This window comes from Nyctereutes procyonoides, unplaced genomic scaffold (assembly GCF_905146905.1).
Source record: "Nyctereutes procyonoides isolate TBG_1078 unplaced genomic scaffold, NYPRO_anot_genome, whole genome shotgun sequence".
NCBI classification, from domain to species: Eukaryota; Metazoa; Chordata; class Mammalia; order Carnivora; family Canidae; genus Nyctereutes; species Nyctereutes procyonoides.
The window spans coordinates 29922144-29944194 of record NW_026575146.1 but is presented as its reverse complement, the minus strand read 5'-3'; the positions used below and the strand labels follow the sequence as shown (position 1 = coordinate 29944194).

Sequence of the window (22051 nt, the reverse complement as noted above, 5' to 3'; positions counted from 1 at the left end):
AATATAATAATATTTATTTGAAAGAGAGAGAGCACGAGTCAGGGGAGGCACAGAGGGAGAGAGAGAACACCCAGCAGACTCCCTACTTAGTGGGGAGCTTGACATAGGGTTTGATCCCACAACCCCAAGATCATGACCTGGGCCGAAATCAAGAGTGAGATGCTCAGCTGACTGAATCACCCAGGCGCCCCATAGCATAATATGTTTTATATAACAGGCATATCTTACACAAGTATGCTCTATAAATACTATGCACAAACACAAAGGAATCATTTATAACTCCTACTGCCCCTTGGTGGAGGGAAGGTTCTTTATCAGCTTAATATGAAAAGTGGAGGCACGAGAGTCCTAGAAGTAGAGTTTATGAAAAGCTGAACTGTTTTGAAAAAGAAGGGAAATGATAAAAGATAATGAAATGCATTGTACTTTGAGAAAATCTAGGAAGAAGATTATGGGCAAATGGAGAAGAGAATTCCTAGGGCTAGCAGCATGGAGACAAAGAAGCACCGGGGGAAAATATCTATTGAAATCTTATAAATTAAGGCACTGTAGCACATTAGTTGTGAAGACTCTCTCATCTCTCTGCAGGAATCCTTGGAAAAGTCTTATCACCAAAAATCAAATGATCAAACCTTGACTGGTTGGATTTCTTACATAAAATGCTGAGGACACCAAAGCCTATTTATAGATTTACTGATTGATGACCTTTTACTGAGCCCTGATTTAATCTGAAAAATCCCTATAGAAGGGGGCATTAATTGGAAAAAAGCAAATAGCCACGCTTTATTCACAGATTCCATTTGTGTGCACTCAATTTGCATGGAAATAAAACAAGCACTAGAAGGAGTGGTTGGCTGTCAACACTTACTGCGAGGACAATCTGGAGGGAACTATGAGCCACTTCTATGTACTGGTACTCCAGAAAACACCCTGAGACCGTGATGTAGCGATGGTCTTCTGGGGCCCAGTCTGGTGCAGGTGTCACTGATGTCACCATACATCCTGGTCCATTCTCCATCCACCAAGATCGGTGCATTGAAATATTAAAAGTCAGGATAAGGTCTGTTTCCTGCAAGAAGGCAATTTATAAGGATGAGAATTACTTTATAGATGTCACTCAGCTTATCTGGGACTGACTTGGAGCTTTCTGATTGGAAATGTGGGGTTTTTCCCCCCTCCCCTCACCATATTTTATGGACATAAAGGAAACATCCCAAGTAAAACTATTAGTTCCACTTGAGAGTTATGTGTCTATAAATTCCACTTGTCAAGTTTGCCTGACCACAATAATATAAATAAAAATATTTATTAGTAAACTTATCAGTGACTGACATTAATTGTAACACCGAAGAGTCCTTACTTTTGAGGACTTGTAAATATTACAAAAGGAGCGATTCGCTCTATTTTATCATGTGAAGTTCGTCTTATTTTAAATCAGCTACTTTTTCAAACTCAGAATATTTACGTTTTTATACATTTAAATATTAAAGTTAACTTCAATTTGGCACACTTTTTCATAATGTGGCTAAAGCTAAAATTTGTAAGACCTTTTTTTAACGAAACATAATATAACTTGGTCATAATATTTCTTAGGAAATATTAGCAAATTCTTGAAGGTTGGAGAGAATAAGTCAACTCTTTAGATGAAGTTCAGCGTCCTAGGTGATGGGTAGCTATAAATGGAATAGAAGGTAGATTTCTGCACTGGAGAGCTTGTAATCACATACACAAGCATAGAGGTATTAATAGCATAGAGACACATGTTGTCTTTCAGAAAGAGAATGACTAAAAGGAAAACAGCAAACACACTCTGTTACAGCAAGTCAAGGGAAAATGAATCTTAACCCAGAGCGTCAGTGGTAGAAAATGGAATCATTTCACTACTGGTGATAGTGCTACAAGATAATAAAGGCCAACTATTCTCACTTCGAAATGAGGTGCTGGATTAATTAGGCAGATCCTGCATAGAAAATATCTGAAATCAGGTTTTGCAGCCTTGAACACTCACTCACACTGAATTCATGAAAGGGTTCAGCTGAAGTGGCCAGGGGCTTTGGAGATTGGAAGGGTGGTTCCTCTAGAGCGAGCTAAGCTATGAGATACCTGATTCCTAGAAGGGGATAAGTAAATTTTCTTTCTTTCCAGCCTACTGACAAAAGCTCCCTTGCCACCTGGGAGATAGAGCAGACTAGTTTCTGACTCAGGCCTGATAAATCTTAAACCAAAGCCTGTGGGTGGAGCTACCTGCAAATGGTCAAACAAAAAGTGTCTTTACTTCTTGGTTACATTAATTGGTTTTTGAATGTTGAATCAGCTTTGCAAATCTGACATAGATCCCTCTTGGTAGTGGTGTGTAATCCTTCTCATACACTGTCGGATTCATTTTACTAATATTTTGTTGAGGATATTTGCATCTATATTTGCAAGAGGTATTGATCTGTACTTTTCATTTCCTGTAATGTCTGGGTCTGGTTTTGGTATTAGGTTAATGCTTGCTTCACGGAATGAATTAGAAAGTTTTCCATCTGCTTCTATCTTCTGTAAGAGATTGTGGAAAATTGGTATGATTTCTTAAATGTTTGATAGATTTACCACTGAATCCAGCTAGGCCTGATGTTTTCTGTTTTGGAAAGTTATTAATTATTGATTCAATTTCTTTAAAATATATAGGCCTATTAAGATTTTCATTTCTTCTCGTGTGAGTTTTGGCATATTGTGTCTCTGAAGGAATTTGTCAAGGTTATTTAGGTTATTAAATTTGTGGACATATAGTTGTTAATAATATTCCTTTATTATCCTTTCAACGTTCAGGGGATCTGTACTGATGCCCCCTCTTTCATTTCTGATATTAGTAATTTGTGTCTTTTCTAGTTTCTTCTTAGTTAGCCTGGCTGAAGACTTAGCAATTTTATCGATCTTTTCAAAGAACCAGCTTTTGATTTAATTGATTTTCTCCATTGTTTTCCTGTTTTGGATTTTATTTCTGCTCTATTTTTTATTATTTCTTTCTTTCTGTTTACTTTGGATTAAATTTGCCCCTTTTTTTCTAGTACCTTAAGATGGAAGCTTGGTTATTGATTTTCGATCTTTCTTCTTTTTTAATATAAGCATTCAATTCTATAAATTTCCTTCTACGCACTGCTTTCACTGCATTCCATAGTTTGATGAGCTGTATTTTCATTTTATTCATTCAATATAAGTTTTAGCTTCTCTCGAGATTTCTTTTTTGATCCACTTGGTCTTTAGAAATATACCTTTAATTACCAAGTATTTGGGAATTTTCCAGTTATCTTTGTTATCGATTCCTTTACATTTCTGCGGCATATTTTTCACTATCTTTCTGTACTGTTTCTATCACTAATTGTTTTTCAGCTGACCAACAGTACCATAAAAACTCATTCAATATTAACTTCTACATATTCTAACACTTTAGAACCAATTAATTCCTTTTTTGTCTGTTTTTTCCTATGGACCTCTGAACTGGAATCCCACAGGCTTCTGTTCTCATCAGCTCTATGCAACTGATGCATAAAGTTGGACATGGGACTTCATTTAATATCATTAGCTCTCTCTTATGTTGGCTCCCCACTTTCCTGTGTGACTAAGATGATCCTGACATTCCCTTCAGTTTGATGAAACAGGTTTCTTCCTGAGTATAGGCCTTGACCTCACTTTCCTAGGAGCATTTTCTTTTCTTTTCTTTTCTTTTCTTTTCTTTTCTTTTCTTTTCTTTGCTTTTCTTTTCTTTTCTTTCTTTTCTTTTCTTTTCTTTTCTTTCTTTTCTTTCTTTCTTTTCTTTTCTTTTCTTTCTTTTCTTTTCTTCTTTCTTTCTTTTTCTTCTTTCTTTCTTTCTTTCTTTCTTTTTCTTTTTTTTTTAAGATTTTATTTATTTGAGAGACAGAGAGAGAGTGAGAGAGCACATGAGTAGGGGGAGGGGCAGAGAGAGAAACAGATTCCCCACTCAGCAGGGAGCCCAATATAGGGCTCCATTCCAGGGTCCTGAGATCATGACCTGAGCCAAAGGCAGACACATAACAGACTGAGCCACTCAGGTGCCCCCTTAAAGCATTTTCTTTAGAAAACTTTCAATTATAAATTCTTCCTTTGCTCCTTCAAGATGTAAATTTTCTAAAACTCAAGAAGGTCTTTCTCAATGCCCTGGGAGCCATTTCTTTGCAATGTAATTGTCAAGAAAGATAGCATCTGTATCTCTCAGTCTCTGTGGATGGATAGAAGCTTAACTCTGAGAAGCAACAATTAACAAACACAGATGGCCTAATTACATTGACTAACCTCCTCAGAATGTCCTCAGGTACTGTTCCATTAGCTCACCCCAGCACTTACAAATCCTCTCAACTTTTGTTTCAGTGAAATTGAGTTGAATTTCTCTCCCTGTTGCAACAGTCATAAATAAAATGTTTCTCGCCTATTTCACTTGGAGTTGAGTTCAGTTCTATACTGACATCTCTCTTCCTTACTATAGCAGTTAAGAAAACCTGTCCTGCCATTTTTCACAACTGCCCAGTGCAATTTTTCTTAACCGGTCTCATGCCTTTTAATAGGTTTTCTCTCTTGTTTAACAGAGTACAAAATTCACTAGTTTCCTAGAATAGGCAAATGATGTTAAGCCTTAGGTGTTTTCATTCAGCATTTATATTAATTGATTGATATTTTGGCTGGTTATATGCTTCTTGGTTGAAGATGATTTTCTCTCAGAGTGGGTGAATATTTCTCTTTCATCTTCCGATTTCTATTATTACAGTTAAGAAATCTGATACCATTTTGTTTCCTGCAATTTTTAAATGTGATCTGTTTTCTTTTTTTCTGATCTCTTACATTGTTTTGTCTTAAATAGTGAAATATTTCAAAAATATTGAAAAGTATAGAGAGTATTACAGCAGTATCATTATATTCATCACCCAGCCTCATTGAATGTTATGCTTTATTTGCTTGCTGTCATTTTTTAATACTATTTTATACATATAAATAACACCTCCTCTGTATTCCTCCTAAGTGTTATTTCTCTCTCTCCTTCTCCATAGCTAATTACCATCATGATTTTGGATTAATGTTCTCATGAAAGTGTTTTGTAGTTTTACTACATGTTTACATATTCATTAATAATATAAAATATTGGTTTTAGGTTTTTAAATGTGTGTTTCACTCATGTGGAATCTAAGAAACCAAAACAAATGAATAAACAAGGAAACAAAAAGCCAAATCAGCATTGAAAATAAGAGAACTGATGGTTGCCAGAAGGGAGATGGGATAGAGGGGTTAGGCAAAATGGGTGAAAGGGAGTGGGAGATACAGGCTTCCAGTTATGGAGTGAATAAGTCATGGGAGTAAAAGGTACAGTATACACAATACAGCCAATGATACTGCACTAGTGTTGTATGGGGATAGATGGTAGCTACCCTAGTGGTGAGCACAGCATAATGTATAGAGATAAGAAATCACTATATTGTACACCTCAACTTAACGTAACACTGTGTGTCAACTATACTCAAATAATAAATTTAAAATGAAAAAAATAAAATGTGCATGCACTCTAACTTATTTTAGTTGCATATTATATTTTTGAAGTTTATCTAAGCAGACAATCTTTTAGTTTCAGCTTCTGAAGTTCTAGAAGGCTTTTTTTTTTTTCCTTTCATTTAGTATATAGAGCATTTGGAGGGTCTTTAATCATGAGACTGTTCCTTCCATTCCAGGAAACATTCTTGCATTTTATCTTAAATTGTTCCCTCCCCTCTACTTTTCCTGTTACTATAGAAATTTCTGTTAGTTAGACATTTGACTTCCAGGATTGACTATTATATTCTTATCTTTTCTTTCCCACTGCTTGTACCTTACATTTCTCTTGACTTTCTTGGAGATTTTCTTTACCAATTCCTCCCAGTGTGATATTGGACTATACACTTTATTTTTAATACTTTGAATATTTAAGAGCTAATTATTCTTCTCTAATTGTTGCTTTTGCATAGCTAATATTTTTTAATTGTTTCTGGGATATAACTTTTCTTAGTTTTCTGAATTATTATTTTTAAAAATTGTGTTTCCTACATTGGTTTTGCTTTATCTGTTTTTTTTACTAAACAAATAAGTAGATAAATAAGTAAATAAAATAATTATCAAGCATCTACTATGTGCCATATGCAACATTCCTGCCTTTATGAGTGTTCATCATGCAATGGGGAAAATGGACCAAAAAAAATGCATGGATATGTAAAAGTATCAGTGTAGCAATTAACATATGGCAGAAAATAAATTCAAGTCAAGAAACAGGATAACCAAGAATAGAGTTACAGGGGGAGTGTAACACTATTTTAATTATAATGGTAAACCAAAAAAAAAAAAAATCTCCTAATATTTTGTGTTAAGAGAGTCCTAAGTGAAGTATAGCAAAGATAGGGAAGCATATCCCCAGCAGAGGTAGTAGCTAGTAGGAATGCCCTGAAGATTTTCTGTTACTCTTATTTTTGTCTTTGGCATTTCCTGTTGGGAGTCTTTCATTAAAAGTCTGGCAATTTCTGGTTGTTCTTTGATATCCAAGAAGAGAAAGTAAAGCTTGATTGGCAGTTATTATGCACTAGTGGGGTAGTCAGTTAGTATCCTTCACATATGATGACTGGGCAGTGCCCCCAAAGGCTAGACCTGTATGGATCTGTAGGTCTTTGTTCTGTGTCTTCCAGTCTACTAATGGGGCAGGGCAGGTGCCAGACCACAGAACGCTTGTGCTGAACTGGGGAGGAGTTGCTGGTTTTGCTACATTGCATGCACTTCCCACCAAACCAATATGCAGTCTTTAAGGTAATCCTCATGTGTTCTGAAATTTAGTTCATGCTTGCTTGTGTCTCAGGAGTCTCACTTGTCCAGAGGAGAAGCCTGACTGTATACATTAAAAGAAGAGCCTGCGGCAATCTAATTTCTCCTTGAACAGATTATTCAGTCCATTCCCATTTCCAGTCCTGCACCTCACACACTCTGCCTACTTCTAAATCCTGACTTATGAAGGGATTTATAGGTCAAATCTGTATATTGGAACCCTCCTCCACATGTTCATAAACTTTAGGTTTTTCCACTCTACTAAGTCACTTGCCAATCATCCATCTACTTTCTGTCTTCCAAAAACTGTTGATACCTCTTATCCTTTTCACCCTCCTCTTATTCTCTTTTACTGTTAGTTTGTAATTTTTTATTCTTCAATATCACTTTAATATCACTATAGAGTTTAGAAATGAAATGTAAATAAGTGCATATCTTCAACCAACAATCATTAACTGGAAGATTCCTGGCATTATCTTATATTCTCATTTATCTTCCTGTTAAAGAACTTTTTTTATGTGCATGTGTGCATTATTTTAACCACAAAATATAAATTCCTTGTATATAAATTCCTTCTATTATCTGTATAAAGCAAATAACAGAAAGGTCTTAAAGTTCCCTTTTCAATGCAACAGAAATTTCTCTGTGATCTGCTCCATACATAATCAATAGGTTATTTAATTCGCATTTATTTTGTAAGTTTGAGCTCAAACTATAAGAACTTTTCAGACAAAGAACAAGTCTTGATAGCACAAAATAAGAGAGTAAACCACAAAGCAAATCTTGTGAATTCTGCACAGATTCATATTGAAAACCATACAAATGGTCTCATAATTTTAAGATCTTAAAAATTTTAAATCTAAAGAAAACTTTCATAATTATATTTTCAGATCAGTATAATGACAAAAAAATCCTTTGTATCAATATATTTATATGTTTCCTTAGTAAGTCTCCAAAACGTTCAGATGGAAGAACCCCATCATTGGTCATGTCAATTTTTGAAATAACAGGGTCAGATGTGTTACATGAAAGCTGTTATTAGCACTAAAAAGTCACTTCTGGCAGAAGCTATAAGCATTCAGGTCAACACAAGAACCCTAATTGCTCAACAAATAAACATTTGATTAAACAAAAATTGACAAGCAAATGAGTAAAAGATACTAGTAACATCTCGAAATTTCAATAAAGGGCTAAAACTTATTTTCACAGTTTTATGGCATTTGAAGGAGAGCATACATGCCTATGTCTGTTCAAGAGTAAGTGATGGAGAATATATTGCAGAGATTAGAAGGTGGGGAGTGGGAGAGAAATTGTCAGTTGCAGTTTAAAAAATCTGAAATGTTTTCTTAGATTCTTGGAGTTTTCTATGACTTAGTTCTTTTGGAATAATACTGAAAATGGATACTTTCTCATTTCTAGACTGCTTAGTCACTGTCAGAAGGGCTAGAAACTGCACTTTGAAATAAGGCAATTAGGTTACAGTTAGCAGCATAGTTGCTAACACATAGTAAATTATTCATATCCTATATGCAAAGCTATAAAGATGTAAAGCAACAGAAGATGTGATCCCTAACTTTATGGGGTTTACTGTCTCTTTTTGAGAAGACAAGGTATAAAGATAATGTACAATGGAAGGAAATATCTGATAAGTACCTGAAGAGAGGCATGAACAATCTATGCACAGGACTTTTGGAGGGTGTGATGCCTGTGTACACTGGTGGGACAGCTTCCTAAAGAGTGTGGGAACTCTATCGGGTGCTGAAAAAAAGCCAGGCTTGCCGAGGCCCACAGCCTGAGGGGAAGACTATTTTAAGTAGAGGGCTTGAAAAATAAAAATAGCAGAGCTATAAGTTTTGTATATTTAAGAACCTGTATATTTAAGTAGCCTTAATTTTATGAGGTAAGGGTTTGTGAGAAGGAGCAGTAGTATAAAATAGTTTGGGAAGATCTTGATTGGGCTGGTTTGAGCAGGGACTTACATGCCAGAACAAAACAACCCGGCTTATGGAAAGATTTTTGAGCAACAACAAGATGTCAGTACCATCAAGCAGGAACCAAGAGGTATTGCAATAAATGTTAGTCTGTTGTAGGATCAGGCTGAGGCAGTGCAGGAAACATGATGGAGATCAGTACAGGTGTTGTTTTAGACAACAGTCATTACGGAGGTGATGAGTACTCATGCCATAAATTCAAATGCTTGACCTTCTTCAGCCCAGACTATCGTCCTGAGTTCTACGTGGGCCCAGGGAGGCAGGACTCAAACAGCTGCTTTCAGTAGTCAGAGGAAGAATGGGAACAAGTCAGCCTGCTCTTCTTCTTACTTTAAAACATACTTCTGGCCATGATATTAGAGGAATGACAGCAAGCACATTTAATGGAAAGAAGAAAATTTTAAAACAACAATGCTCTGGGAGGTCAAAATATACTAATAAAAGCATACACATTTAGGGGCACTTGGCTGGCTCTGCTGGTTAAGCAGCTGACTCTTGATGTTGGCTGGGGTCATGATTTCAGGTTCTGAGACTGAGCCCCGGGAGGGGTCTCCATTGAGCACGGAGCCTGCTTGAGATTCTCTCTCCACCCCCCACGCCCCCTCCCTCTCCCCTGCTCTTTCACTCTCTCTCTCTCTCTCAAAAAAAAAAAAAAAAGCTTACATATTTAGTTGTTAGGACTCAGAGAGGTAGTTAGGAAATCTTGTGATTGAATGATATTCTGTGTTAGCAGATGATGCAGGTGTTGGGATAGTGGGAAAAGCTATGTTTGAGACCAAGAATCACTTTTTTTTTTCAATGAACTCTTATTTATTTACAGCCACTATACACTGGGTTACAGTTTAAAATAACGCCAGAAAGCATCATTCTATATCTTATTGCCAATATCTACATATGGGTATCAATTCATAGGAAACGCTGAAGAAGTCTTAAAAATTGTCATCATCCGTGGCTTGTTTCCTGCTGGTGAACTTAATATCCCAGCCCTAAATATAGCTGTGTTTTTCTGTTAAGATATGCATAGATCTATGCAAATCTACATATAAAAACCCCAAATGCTAAATTTATCCTGGTAACATATGAAAATCAGTGGAAGCAAATCATATTGTTCAAGATGCCAAAAACAAGAAGCTGAGCAAATATAGATTTGAGAAGATAAGAAAAAATTACAAATGCACTTTATTTAACAGGTTGAATGGATGTTGCATATGTAGGAACGCAGCCCAGAACATAAGGAAGCTCCTATCTACCAACTCCAAAGATGTGTTTTATCCTGCTACGTGATGAACTTAAAGGAAGTAGATGCGCATCAAATATACATCTGTGCCCTTACTTTCTTTGAGAATCTTCAACTATGGGCATCCTTGGGATTTGGCTGATTATGGATCATAACTCAATATAATACCATAGCTGGCATTAACTCCAGTTCCTAGTTCTTGGTCATTAATTATTCAAAAAAAGTTTTTCACGCATCTTTTCTGTGAGCATGGAAAACATTATGACCATTGCTCTAAAAACAGATGAGGGGAGTCTCATGGAATTGGGGTTGTTAAAATTTAGATTTTTTTATGACAAAACGTGTTGCTTCTCACTACACAGAAAGATTCGCAAAAGATTTAATGCACGATCTTTAAAGTTCAGTGCTATTAGGTATTTTCATTGTTTCTTGTCCGTGGTCCAACAAAGGCCATTATTTCACTTTTCCAAATCTCATCCTGACCACCTTTTTAGTCCAGATAAAACTTTTATGTTACCTCACAATTGGTCTGGCACTTTCTGCATGCTGAGCATTGCTGCAAAAATCGCACTTTAGTAAAATCCTCCTCAATACCTCCTATTAACATCCTGTATATCTCTCTGCATTTAAAGTCCTGCTCCTGGCTATTCCTTCTAAGAAGCTTTTCCTGATTAACTCCATTCCCTTTTTCAGCACCACAATGTTACACCCAGTACTTCTTTATATATGTATATGAATGGCAATATTATCCTGGTTAATTGGCTTCTTCTTAAGGGTAAAGGAGGATGTGAAGCCCCAAGGGTAGCCACTGGTCCTGCTCAAAAAATTACCTTTCAGCTGAAGAAGAAAGTTGGCATCTATAGAGAACTATAGAGAATTTTGTTTTAAGGTGATCCTCCTAATGTTCTGAAAGAGAAGGAAGGAGGGAAGGAGCAGGAAGGGGAAGGGGAAGGGAAAGAAGGATGGGAAAGTAATTCAGCAAGGAAGCCTCTGTGCTAATGTTAAAGTTAATGGAACCTCCAGGCTTGAAAGTCCTAATTTTTTTTTTTTTTTAACCTTCTAAAGTTACTCATCGGCTATGAGTAGGATCTAAGTTTGGCAAAATGAGTCTTCTCTCTTTCACACCCTTCCTAGCAGATGCTCGAGGCAGAATTTTCTCAGCTGGTTACAATAATGAAAGATCAACTTCTCACTGACTTTATAGTTTTCCAAGTACTGAAACCTCTTCAGGCGGCTTTTCCTGCTGTTTTCTCACTTCCTGTTTGTTCCTTCCCTGCAGGTATCTTTTCCCATCTTGTGAGTGTTCCTTCCCGTCTAAGAGCTTTGCAAAGTGATCTGCATTTACTCTAGGCACTTCCGGAGGCAAAGAACAGGTGAGCTATTTCAAGAGCTGGTGTTACTGCCATTTGAGCCCCCACCTGAAGGCCACCATTTCATTCGTTTATAAAGCATATTTCTGTGGATTTTTAATGGGCATGGAGGCACCCAGGTGTTAATGATATCAAAGGCTTGGAGACATTCAAGGAGCACTCCTTCATTGCTCCCCCCCATCACTGCCAGTCTCTAGCCCCCCTACATGCCTCCGCAGCCCACCCCCAGGACTGACCCTGTCATTATCCCAATGTCAAAAATTCGAACTTGCATAGCATCTGTGCTTGCCTCCACGGATTTTAGCTCATCAAGCATTGAATCTGGAGCCGGATCTCACTTTGATCCATGGTTCAAAAGGTCTCCATTAAATTTGTTGCCAGAGATGTTAATATAGTCTCATGTTCTTTCCTTCCTTCATTCTCTTGGAAGAGAAAATGACCAAGAAATGGTAGCAAGATAGAGAATGAGCCAAGTATTAATGGTATTGCTGATGGACTTCATAGTAATTTTTTTACTGAGATTGATCGTAATTGGAAATAGAATGAAATATCAATCGATAGAAATTTCCTCTATAAAATCTCTATAAATCAGGCAGCCTGGGTCGCTCAGTGGTTTAGCGCCACCTTCGGCCCAGGGCCTGATCCTGGAGACCCAGGATCGAGTCCCACATCGGTCCCCCTGCATGGAGCCTGCTTCTCCCTCTGCCTGGGTCTCTGCCTCTCTCTCTCTCTCTCTCTCTCTCTCTCTTTCTCTCTCTCTCTCTGTGTCTCTCATGAATAAATAAAATCTTAAAAAAAATCTGTATAAATCTTTTCATTTGGAAGATAAGCGTGTCTCCCAGTCCATTGGGATATAAGTTTATCTCCCAATAAATTCTGTGACTTACTGTTAAATTTGTGGCCGTACGTACGGCAAAGAAAGGAAGTAAGGTTTATGTATTTCATTACCTAGTATCTGCCTCAACAACATTTAGAGGTAGGGATTACGATCTTTTTTTTTTTTTTAGCAGAAAGGGAAAAAAATGAGACTGAGTGGATTTACAACTCTATCAAGTTATTTTTTATTAAGGATGAAACTAGATTTCAAACCTATTTTTGCCTGACTTTGTGCCTTCTCACTGGACCTTGTTGCCTCTTGAGAAAATTTTTTTGGTCACTCAATCGATCATTGCCAAAACACCCGTATTTGGTATTCGTTAGGAGAATGTACTAGAATAAAAAATGGCAGACACATAATTCATACAACCTACTTCACAAATTTCTAAATGCTGTTCAGAAACCTACTCAGCACTGTATAAGACCTTGACATGTCCTCTTAGGTGGTTTGTCAACTCTAATCCAAAATTCACTGTACCTTGCATTTATATTATAGTAGAGTTATATTTGCCACGCGTTTGGATGAAGAAGCTTTTAAAGATATTTTAGTTGTACTTTATTCTCATGAGAGAATTTTTTTTAAGTGGTAAGATTTGTTCCTTGTCTTGTTTTATCCTGGCAAGTACATAGATCAATACTGCTTAGAATTTGTGGAGACAAATATAAATAAACCTTTAAGTCTAAATAAAGCACCTTTAAGTATATGTACCTATTTCATTTGGTTTGCTTCCAAAGAGCTCTTTGCAGCTTTTGTGACACACAAGGCCACGAGGCTACTGGTGGAAAGGTCGCTGTCTAGAAGAAGACATTAAAAAACAGAAAAATACTTATCATCATGGTTATAGAGAGAGGGAACTTAGTTTCTTAGTTTCCTTCCGGAAGAGAGGAGAGTCTCCCCCAGACGTTAGGGAAGACAGAATTAGAAGTTGGAGGCACAGATATAGGGGAAGAAAGAAACTGTTCAATCATTGTGTGGCAGTGTTGGAGAGATGAGAGCGGAGCCATAGTTCACTAGACAATAGTTCATTCTAGAAACGGTGCTGATAATTGCCGCAGCACCCCCTACAACCTAGTTCTATTTAAAGGGTGTGCACTTCCTTCCAAATTATTATTTTTTTCATTTTGCCTACAAAAAGGAGGCATCATTATCAGAATATTCTTTTCTATTTATTGATGATTCTCAAGAGTATCAAAAGAATGACTTGAGAAAAGAATAGTTTAATAATTGTTCCCCTCCCTCCCCAAAGTGGTTGTTCAGAGCCATAAGCCAAGGAACCCATTTAATTGACATATATAAGTACATCCAGTATGAAATTGGGAATCAGAGAAAAACACCGAGGTATAATTTTTAAGTTACAGGTGGATTTTGTTAAGCTACATCAGTAAAGGAATAATAGAATAACCAGCTATTTTCCTGCAGCGAACATAAGAAACTGTGTGCTATCTGGTGTTCTCACACACCTAAGGGATCTTTATAGCTTTATGATCAGCCTGCTTATTTTGGGCTGTGCATCTGAAAAGGGACACTGATAAAATCGCATCCCAACATGGTGTCTGGGTGGTTGGGGGAGCTAAAAATCAAGTCGTGAGGAACCTTGAGAGAATTCGGGTTGAATTATCTGGAAAAGAAGGAGAGGGACCCTTATAATTGTCTTCCAATGGTTAAAGAAATATCAAAAGTCAGAGTGATAAGACTCATTACTTATAATTACTTAACTCCAGGGCGGCAGCCCGAGATTCAAGCTGATGAATTTATCCGGAATGTAAGCCTCAAAGGATTAGAAGGGCACCCAAGCAGAATGGGTAGTGTGCTGTGTAATGAAGTCCCGTAGCTTGTGGTATTTGAAGAAAGGGTGGATGGCCCTTTACGAGTGAAGGGCCTGGGGACTTGGGAGGGCTCAGTGGTTGAGCCTCTGCCTTTGGCCCAGGGCGTGATCCTGGAGTTCCAGGATCGAGTCCCGAATCCAGCTCCCCGCAGGGAGCCTGCTTCTCCCTCTGCCCGTGTCTCTGCCTCTCTGTGTCTCTTGTGCAATAATTTAAAAAAAATCTTAAAAAAAAAATGAAGGGCTGTACTCAAAACTTGTATAGTCTCCTCCCTCAAAACGATTCTGTGTTTATATGAGTAGAGAGAGACTAAAGATCACACATGATATGATTTTCTGTTGCCTCGGTTTATTTGGGGCCACTTAAAGGGACGATGGACTGTAAACTTTTGAAGTTGATGTGAAATAACTTAGGAAAAATACACTATAATTTTAAGTGTACAAATGACTAGTTTATGCTCAACTGCTAAAAATCTGCCTCTACTGACAACTACTCATTTTTGCTCTTAAATACTATACTATGCTGTATTTGACAATAGTTATATATAAATTCTCAGCATCAGGGCACTTAGAGAATCTCTTTAGAAGTATCAAAATCACTTAAACACTCTTGTGAAAGGGAACAATTTCAATAAATTTTCACCAGTGGTTGCTCATAGCTAGAATCAAGGAAATGCCTTGAATTTACACAACGAATCTGAAAAGATTCCCACAAACATCCGAGCAACCTAAGAATTTAATCTAGTTAGACTATTAAAAAAAGTCACTTACTGTTAATGAAAACAGCCACGTGATTTTGAGTAACTTCGCACTTTAAAAAACTCAGTCACAGAAGAACTGAAATTTACTGTGAATCCTAAGGCTAAACTCTAACCTGACATGTCGGACTCCTTTCACTCTAAAACATAGTAATTAATTTTCCCTTGTGCTACATTGTCACTTAGCATGGATTGAAGCTTTAGTTTTTATTAACTGTATAATTCGATTTCTCCCTCGTTGAGTCCATGTTAATCATTCTCCATAAAGAGAGATGTATGTGCCTGTCTGAGATCACGGAGAATAAGAGAAAGGCAAAAGTAAAAATATTTCATGTTCAGGAAAATTCTGAAAGAGCTCATGTAATTCATAGGAATCATCTATTTTTTTATTCTTCTTCCTTCTTCTGGTCTAAATTATCCAGGTAATTATGTAATTTCTCTGCTCTGTTTGCCAGTAGAAATAGGGAGTCGAGATGGTGGGAAGAGTAAAAGACAGTGAATAAGAAGACATGAGTTCATGACCATGGGCATCATTCTCTATATTGCTTTTTCATTCAGTAATACAGAGGAGATAATGACCGTGCCTTTCCAGGTAATTGAGTACTAGAGAAGTAAAATGGGACCTGTTACCTTTAATAAGGATGAATTTGGTCTTAGTGGTGAGGCTCGGTAGGATATTGAAATAATGAGATTTCTGAAGATCTGTAATAATTAGCCATTCTCATCTGAAGAACCTACCTTTGACTGAGGATTAGTGCACAGTTGAAAACCCTTTCCTATCATTTCAAGTTACTTCTCACTATGGCACAGGACAGAGCCTTGACTTACTTTTATATTTTTAGTGGCCAGTTTCCTGGCTATTCCGCTTTGTCACTTCGTCCGCAATCTCCCAGAGCAGACCCCCTTCCTCACCTCTGCCCAAGTGTAAGGAGTCGACGTTGGCCTGTGTATGTCTAAGAACATACTGTTGGCTTTTTCCCCTTGCTGGAGACCTTCTCTCTAACCTAAAACCCCAGCCTCCATACGTGCTGCTGCAGCACCTACAGGACATTTCTTCCCATGCTACTTGTCCTCCTGGCTGTGTTTCCCGACATCACCATTGGCTTCAGATCCAGGGCCTCACAGCCCTTCTGTGCCAACTGCTTTTCTAGACCAAGTGCGCATCAGCATAAATCCTAGAGTCTAAATATGTTCAATAACTAATTACTGGCATAAGTATCTCTTGAAGATGACAAGCATCTAATAGAGCTTCTGAATTGAATTATTAAGTCAATAGGCTTCACGTACAGATAATGAATGTATTGTGGTCACGTGAGCTCTTTCTTTATAACTAGTTTAACATTTCTTTGTGACTGAAATGGACTTCTGGAAAGAATAACAGCTTTTGCAATATCTTAATGTTGGAAAAATTTTGATGTCTATTAGATTTAAACCATAAAGAGAGGCTAGAGGAATTGAATAAGAAACTTGTGTTCAATTAGATTAATGACGACAAGTCAGTGTATCTTTACTTCTCTTAAGCTCCGGGGTACTTATTTTCTTCTTCGGTGTAAACTGAAAACAATATTTCTTCTGTGCACATGGGTGAATTATTCCTTCCCATGGGCCAGAATGAGCAAGAAAAAAAGAATTCTTGATACACTAGTTTTGGGGGGAATAATTTGAGACAGGAAACAGTATTGAGTATGAATTCTGGGGCTACTAAAATCAGATAGAAATCATTTCAGAGAGTTCTGGAGGCAAATGATAAACTGCTTATCGGTGCTGGAGGAAAAGACCTAAAATTGCAAAACTGGTTTTGGGGGAAAAAAGTCCCTTGAAAAGTGGGAAGACTGTTGTGGTTCTGTACTGGGCTTCCAACCCTGTCTCCTCTGTGAGCTTGTTATACCCCTGGGGCTTACTTCTTAGACTCAATGAAAGAAAAGAGAAAAGTAAAAGTCTTATTTCCGACTCTTCCAGTTTTCAGGGATGAAAAAGAATTTCCACTTCAACCCTCCTCAGAAAAAAAGGATGGGAGAAACAAACCTCCCACATCTCTCCATGCACTTAGCCTCATCACTTCCACGAAGAATGGACCTATTCGATGGATTAGTTTGGAAGAGAGATGGAGCATGCTTTGGACAGTCATTCCTCTCTCACTTGGAGCCAGCTTATCTGCAGAATGCACAGGATCTTTATCACTCCACAGGGTGAAGTGGAGTGATATCTTCCTTATCTTCCTTATAGCAATATTTATGAGGATATTTTATAAAGATACATTCATATTTTATATTGCTATCTTTTATAAAAATACACAACTCAACTGAATTTATGCCTGGAAGCTGAATGATACTAGACTGGAGAATGGGGTATGGAAACTCGAGGGCCCAAGAAAAGTACTGGAGAGAAGTCTATCTTACTCAAGGACCCACCATACCCACAGCCTGCTTTTGAGGAATGTTGAGTTGGGACCCAAAATCCATGTCCACTGCTAGCTGGATAATGAATAGAAACCTTATATTGCATAAGGATCAACGGGACTAGTTAGATCTTGTGTCTTGCCCAGGTTGAAAATAGCACATTTAAATAAATTTAGTTGTATGTCACTAAAATATCCATCTCCAAGTCACGTATGGTATTCTAAAATATGTCTTGATCTGTGGTAACTGGAAAGTGTCTCTTTCATGAAAATGAACTAAGATTATAGTTCCTCCAAATAGCAAACACCATTACTGTAAAGGATAAAATGATAAGTGAGACAGGATTGTAGTCTTCAAAGGCTGTACAATCTGATATATGCAGTTAATATGCATAATTACATTATAAGGGAGAATGTGTCTATGACCTTAATAAAGATAAAACAAAACAAAACAAAACCAAAAACCCCAGCACTTTTGAAGTTAAGGTCATCTCCTGTGGTGTCACTATGAAAGGCTCAATAGGGGAGTTGGTATTTGAACTAGGCCTTACAGGACAGAGAAGATTTAAGTAGGAAGAGATGTAAGAGGGAATTGTGGGTGAAAGTACAAAGTGAACAAAAGAATTTAAAAAGGATATATTTAAGAAATGGTGAGTAGGTCTATGGAGCCACAGTGGCTTGCTTTTGCATGTGTATGTGTGTAACCTAACTATGTGTGGGACGCTTGGGTGGCTCAGGGTTTGAGCGTTGAGCATCTGCCTTTGGCTCAGGGCGTGATCCCGAGGCCCTGGAATTGAGTCCCACGTCGGGCTGCCTGCATGGAGCCTACTTCTCCCTCTGCCTATGTCTCTGCCTCTCTCTCTGTCTTTATATGAATAAATAAATAAAACCTAAAAAAAAAACTAATTATATGTGATTATGCGAGAGTGTGTGTGTAAATATGTGTGTGTGCCTGCATGTGCCCCTGGGGAGAGTCACTGTGGAGTCGTGAGGCATCCCTTTGACCATAACACCCACCAGTACTCAGGACCTTTGCACAAGCTAGGGAGTCAGCATGGAGGATTGAAGGTTTAGACTTGCATTGTACGAGAAAAGGTGAAGGATGGAGACCAACATGTGCTGACAGCTGTTCAGACATTATCTCATTTCATTCTCATTACAATTCTTTAGAGTGAACATTCTTACATAGGGGGAGAGAAAACTGCCACTGAGCAATTAAGTGACTTGCTAAAGGACAAGCAGGACCTGGATGGAACTCCTACTTGTCTTACTCCAAAGCCTGTGGTTTCCCCCCAATATCAGAGACTTCCAAATTTCAATTGTTTGCATACTTTCTTCCTTGCTTTGCCTTATCACCACTTGTATTAGTCTCCTAATATTTTTCTCATCATTAGCTTACACTTTAAGTTATAATTACTTATTTTGGAAAGGAAATTCTATTGCCATTTTATACGCTGGGTATGCTTTTTTTTTAATATAAATTTAGAATTCTTGTATGACATAGAATCCTCTAGCTCACACATAATAAGGTATCTTTTGTGAGAAAAAGCCCACTCCCCCACCCCTCCCAAAGATGCTGGCGTGACTTGGCTCTGAATGAAGACCCAGGGCTTGGTGAGCAAAACTCAGACTATACTTTAGTCCCTACTTCAGACAGGTGCCTTGGAGCAGGGTACAAGCTACATAGCTTTATGTGGCGGCCCTGAACATACCCATTCAACTTTAAACAAAACAAAACAAACAAAACAAAACAAAACACCTGCCTGACCATGTACCCCCCCAGAAAGAATCTAGCATTCTTTTGGAAATGCTGTATTCAACAGCATAAGGGGGGGGCCATCAGTGGTCTTGACATCTGTAAATTTCCCTTTTAGACTCCTACTTACGTATGGGAGCACTTAATGAGGCATGAGTCATTCCACAGAATGGATTTCCTGGGTGTTTAACGCATCTTTAAGTGCGTGTTAGATGGATAGATTTACACCCTGGGATATGTAAATTCTGCTTCTCTGGTCCATGAGTCTCCACCGTAACACGACGAAGTCTGAACAGCTCGGATATCCCAGGCCCTGCCCCTTGATATGATTATATCATGACTCTGTGATTCATTTACTGCATATTTTATCAGAAGTTTCGGTATTTCATCAATTCAGAGCTCTCAACATTCCCACAGACTCAGGATGGAGCTTTATGAATGGGGCTTTTGGAATGTGGCCCTCAACCCTGTTTTTACCCTATTTACTGTATTCCTACTTATTCAGACCCTGCCAATTACTTCCTCTTTAGATATTCATACAAGGAGCAAAGAGTATTCTTTTTTTTTTTTTCTGTTTCTGAGTGGTAACAAAAATAAAGTAAATCTGATTACAGTCATTACTTTTTTTTTTTTTTAAGAAGACAATGTGTTACAGTAGAAAGAGTAAGGACTTTGGAATAAGACACACTTTGAATCTGGTATTTGATGGTTTCTAACTGTGTAATCTTAGCCAAGTTAATTAACCTTTCTGTCTCCCTTTTTTAAAGGTAGATAATACTTTCAAGTTTTTCCATTGCAGCCAAAAACCATAGAGGACCCACAGCACAAAGTGGGTGCTCAGTGAAAAGAGTTTCTTTTCTCTTTTCATAATGACTTTCAATTTCTTAAAAGTGAAGTCAGATAAGCTATTTAAGAGTTTTGAAAAATACGTTTGATGTACCACTGGATCCTATCCAACTCTTTGGTGTCTGGTATTATTGGACTAACCGGCGATTTCCTGCTTACTAGCAACAACTTCTGCCTAGATTAAAAAATAAATATAAAATAAAATAAAATAAAATAAAATAAAATAAAATAAAATAAAACAAAGGACTATGAGTTCCCATTCTTGCATCATAAGGTCTAGCCTTTTTCCTCCCTGGTCGCTAGGGTCACAGCCTTAGAGCAGCAGCCTCTGTGGCAATGAGAAAAACTTTGCTTAGAAAACTGGCATGTAATCAAGTCTCCTAAACAACTCCTGCCCGGACAGGTTAGGGAGATTTTTTAGGGAGAATATGTCCCAGGGAAAGAAAGAAATTACGCCCAACTACGGCTGTGCGATTTATGTTGAGACTCTGATGATTGTGTTTAGTTCCTAAGTGGAATGAAGGAAACTCTCGTGTCAGGAAGACAGAGGAGGCAAACGCAAATCAATATTGCAGAGGATGCTCGAGGAAATGACTTTTCTTCCTTCGTGGTATTTTTGATCTGTGAATGATGCATCTTAGCAATTTAACTCTCTTCCTTTAGAGCAAAATTAATATCCCAAAACTGGATTTGAGAAAGCTCGAAGTGGAGATGGAAAATTTTCAAGAAATTAAGCAATACAAATGAGCCAGCAGAGTCGATTGAAATGATCTGATTATTTTTAATGAAGTCACTTGTAAACATTTGCTCGAGTGATATTTTCAGCTTCAAACCTCTAATTTTAACAGGTACCTATTCTGATTCAAGACAAACAAATCCACACCGCAGACTCAAACTTTTTGAGAACAGCATGCTGCCAGAATGAAAAGTCCTAGTGTATAAAACGTGCAATCCTGTTCACTGCTTTTGAGAAGGTGCAGAATGAATGACTTTCTGGCTATAATTTGAAAGACTTCCTCACAGTCGGGATTTTGAAAAAGAAGAAAATGAAGGTGCACTGATGAGCAGATCAAAAGGTTCAATTTAGCTTTTGCTAGATGCTTGCTAAACATCCTTTCACTTCACACCATCCCACCATCTCAGGCTAGGATGACGAAACTTGGCATTTCAGCCCTGGAACTGAGCTCACTTCCTCCTCTCATTTGTGTAATCCTTGGGGACTTAAAGCCATGAAGGACCTGAGAAATTATACTATTTGCTGGGAAGTTGCAGAACTAGATGGAAGTCCCGAATCTCCTAAATTTTACTGTGTCTCTTAAAATATTTTTATCCTTCCAGACAGGACAAATCAGACACTCTTGTCCTATTGACATTATAGAGATCATCATTTAAGCAAAACGTCCTCCCTTTTTTCCTTCCTTCCTTCCCCATCTGGAACAGGCTATGATTACTTTTATTGATTCGCTCAGACATGCCCCTAACATAAGGGTTCAGGGAAGTTTCTCTTTTGAAGAGGTTGTACCGGGGTCTGGGTTATTATTACCTGACTGACATCCCTTTTCTCTTTCTCCTGATAAGAGGAATCACCTGGCCGTGTGATGTTACATTGACCAGTCGCAGTACTTGATCCGCCTCGACACAGCGGTTTAGAAAAGGGGAAAGGCCCTGATTCCAGGACGGGGTTGGAGGGGGGGTGGGGGGATTCAGCATCCCTTTGGAGGAACCTGCAATGAACCTCAGTGGAAGAGTACGTCTCTGTCTGAGGGGGAATAAACTGCAGACTGAGGAAGCTGCAGAGAGGCCTGCTGGCACCTGTCCTACCATATCGGGGGGGAAGTCTGGGAGGGAAGCAAGAACACAGAAGAAAACAAGTCAGAAAAACAGTACAAAAGGAAAGATAAATCCCCGATGGATTCATACCCCCTGCATCCTTGGATTCCACTGGTCCTGAAATGAGCAGCCCATCCTTAGATTTTCGAGCTCACCAGCCAATCCCTTCCCCTTTCTCCTCCCTGAGCCAGCCTGGGTTGGGTTCTTGTCACTCAGGTTTAAAGGAGTTGTAACACAATATTATTCTTTCTTTGCATCCTCAAATTCTCTACAGCTCCCTGCACTTGTTACCACACAGGCTCATCATTCTCTACGACTCTAAGACCTAAGGAACTGTG

The 22051-nt window shown here is 38.1% G+C and overlaps 1 protein-coding gene across 2 annotated transcripts in view; it reads right to left on the bottom strand.

Moving 5' to 3' along the window:
* Positions 1-22051, bottom strand: part of NKAIN2 (sodium/potassium transporting ATPase interacting 2) — a 967202-nt gene that overhangs the window by 172415 nt on the left and 772736 nt on the right. For both annotated transcript variants that reach the window (XM_055309568.1, XM_055309569.1), the window contains exon 4: positions 869-1069. In XM_055309568.1, coding sequence (XP_055165543.1) covers positions 869-1069 — 201 coding nt within the window. The remainder of the gene's footprint in view (positions 1-868; positions 1070-22051) is intronic.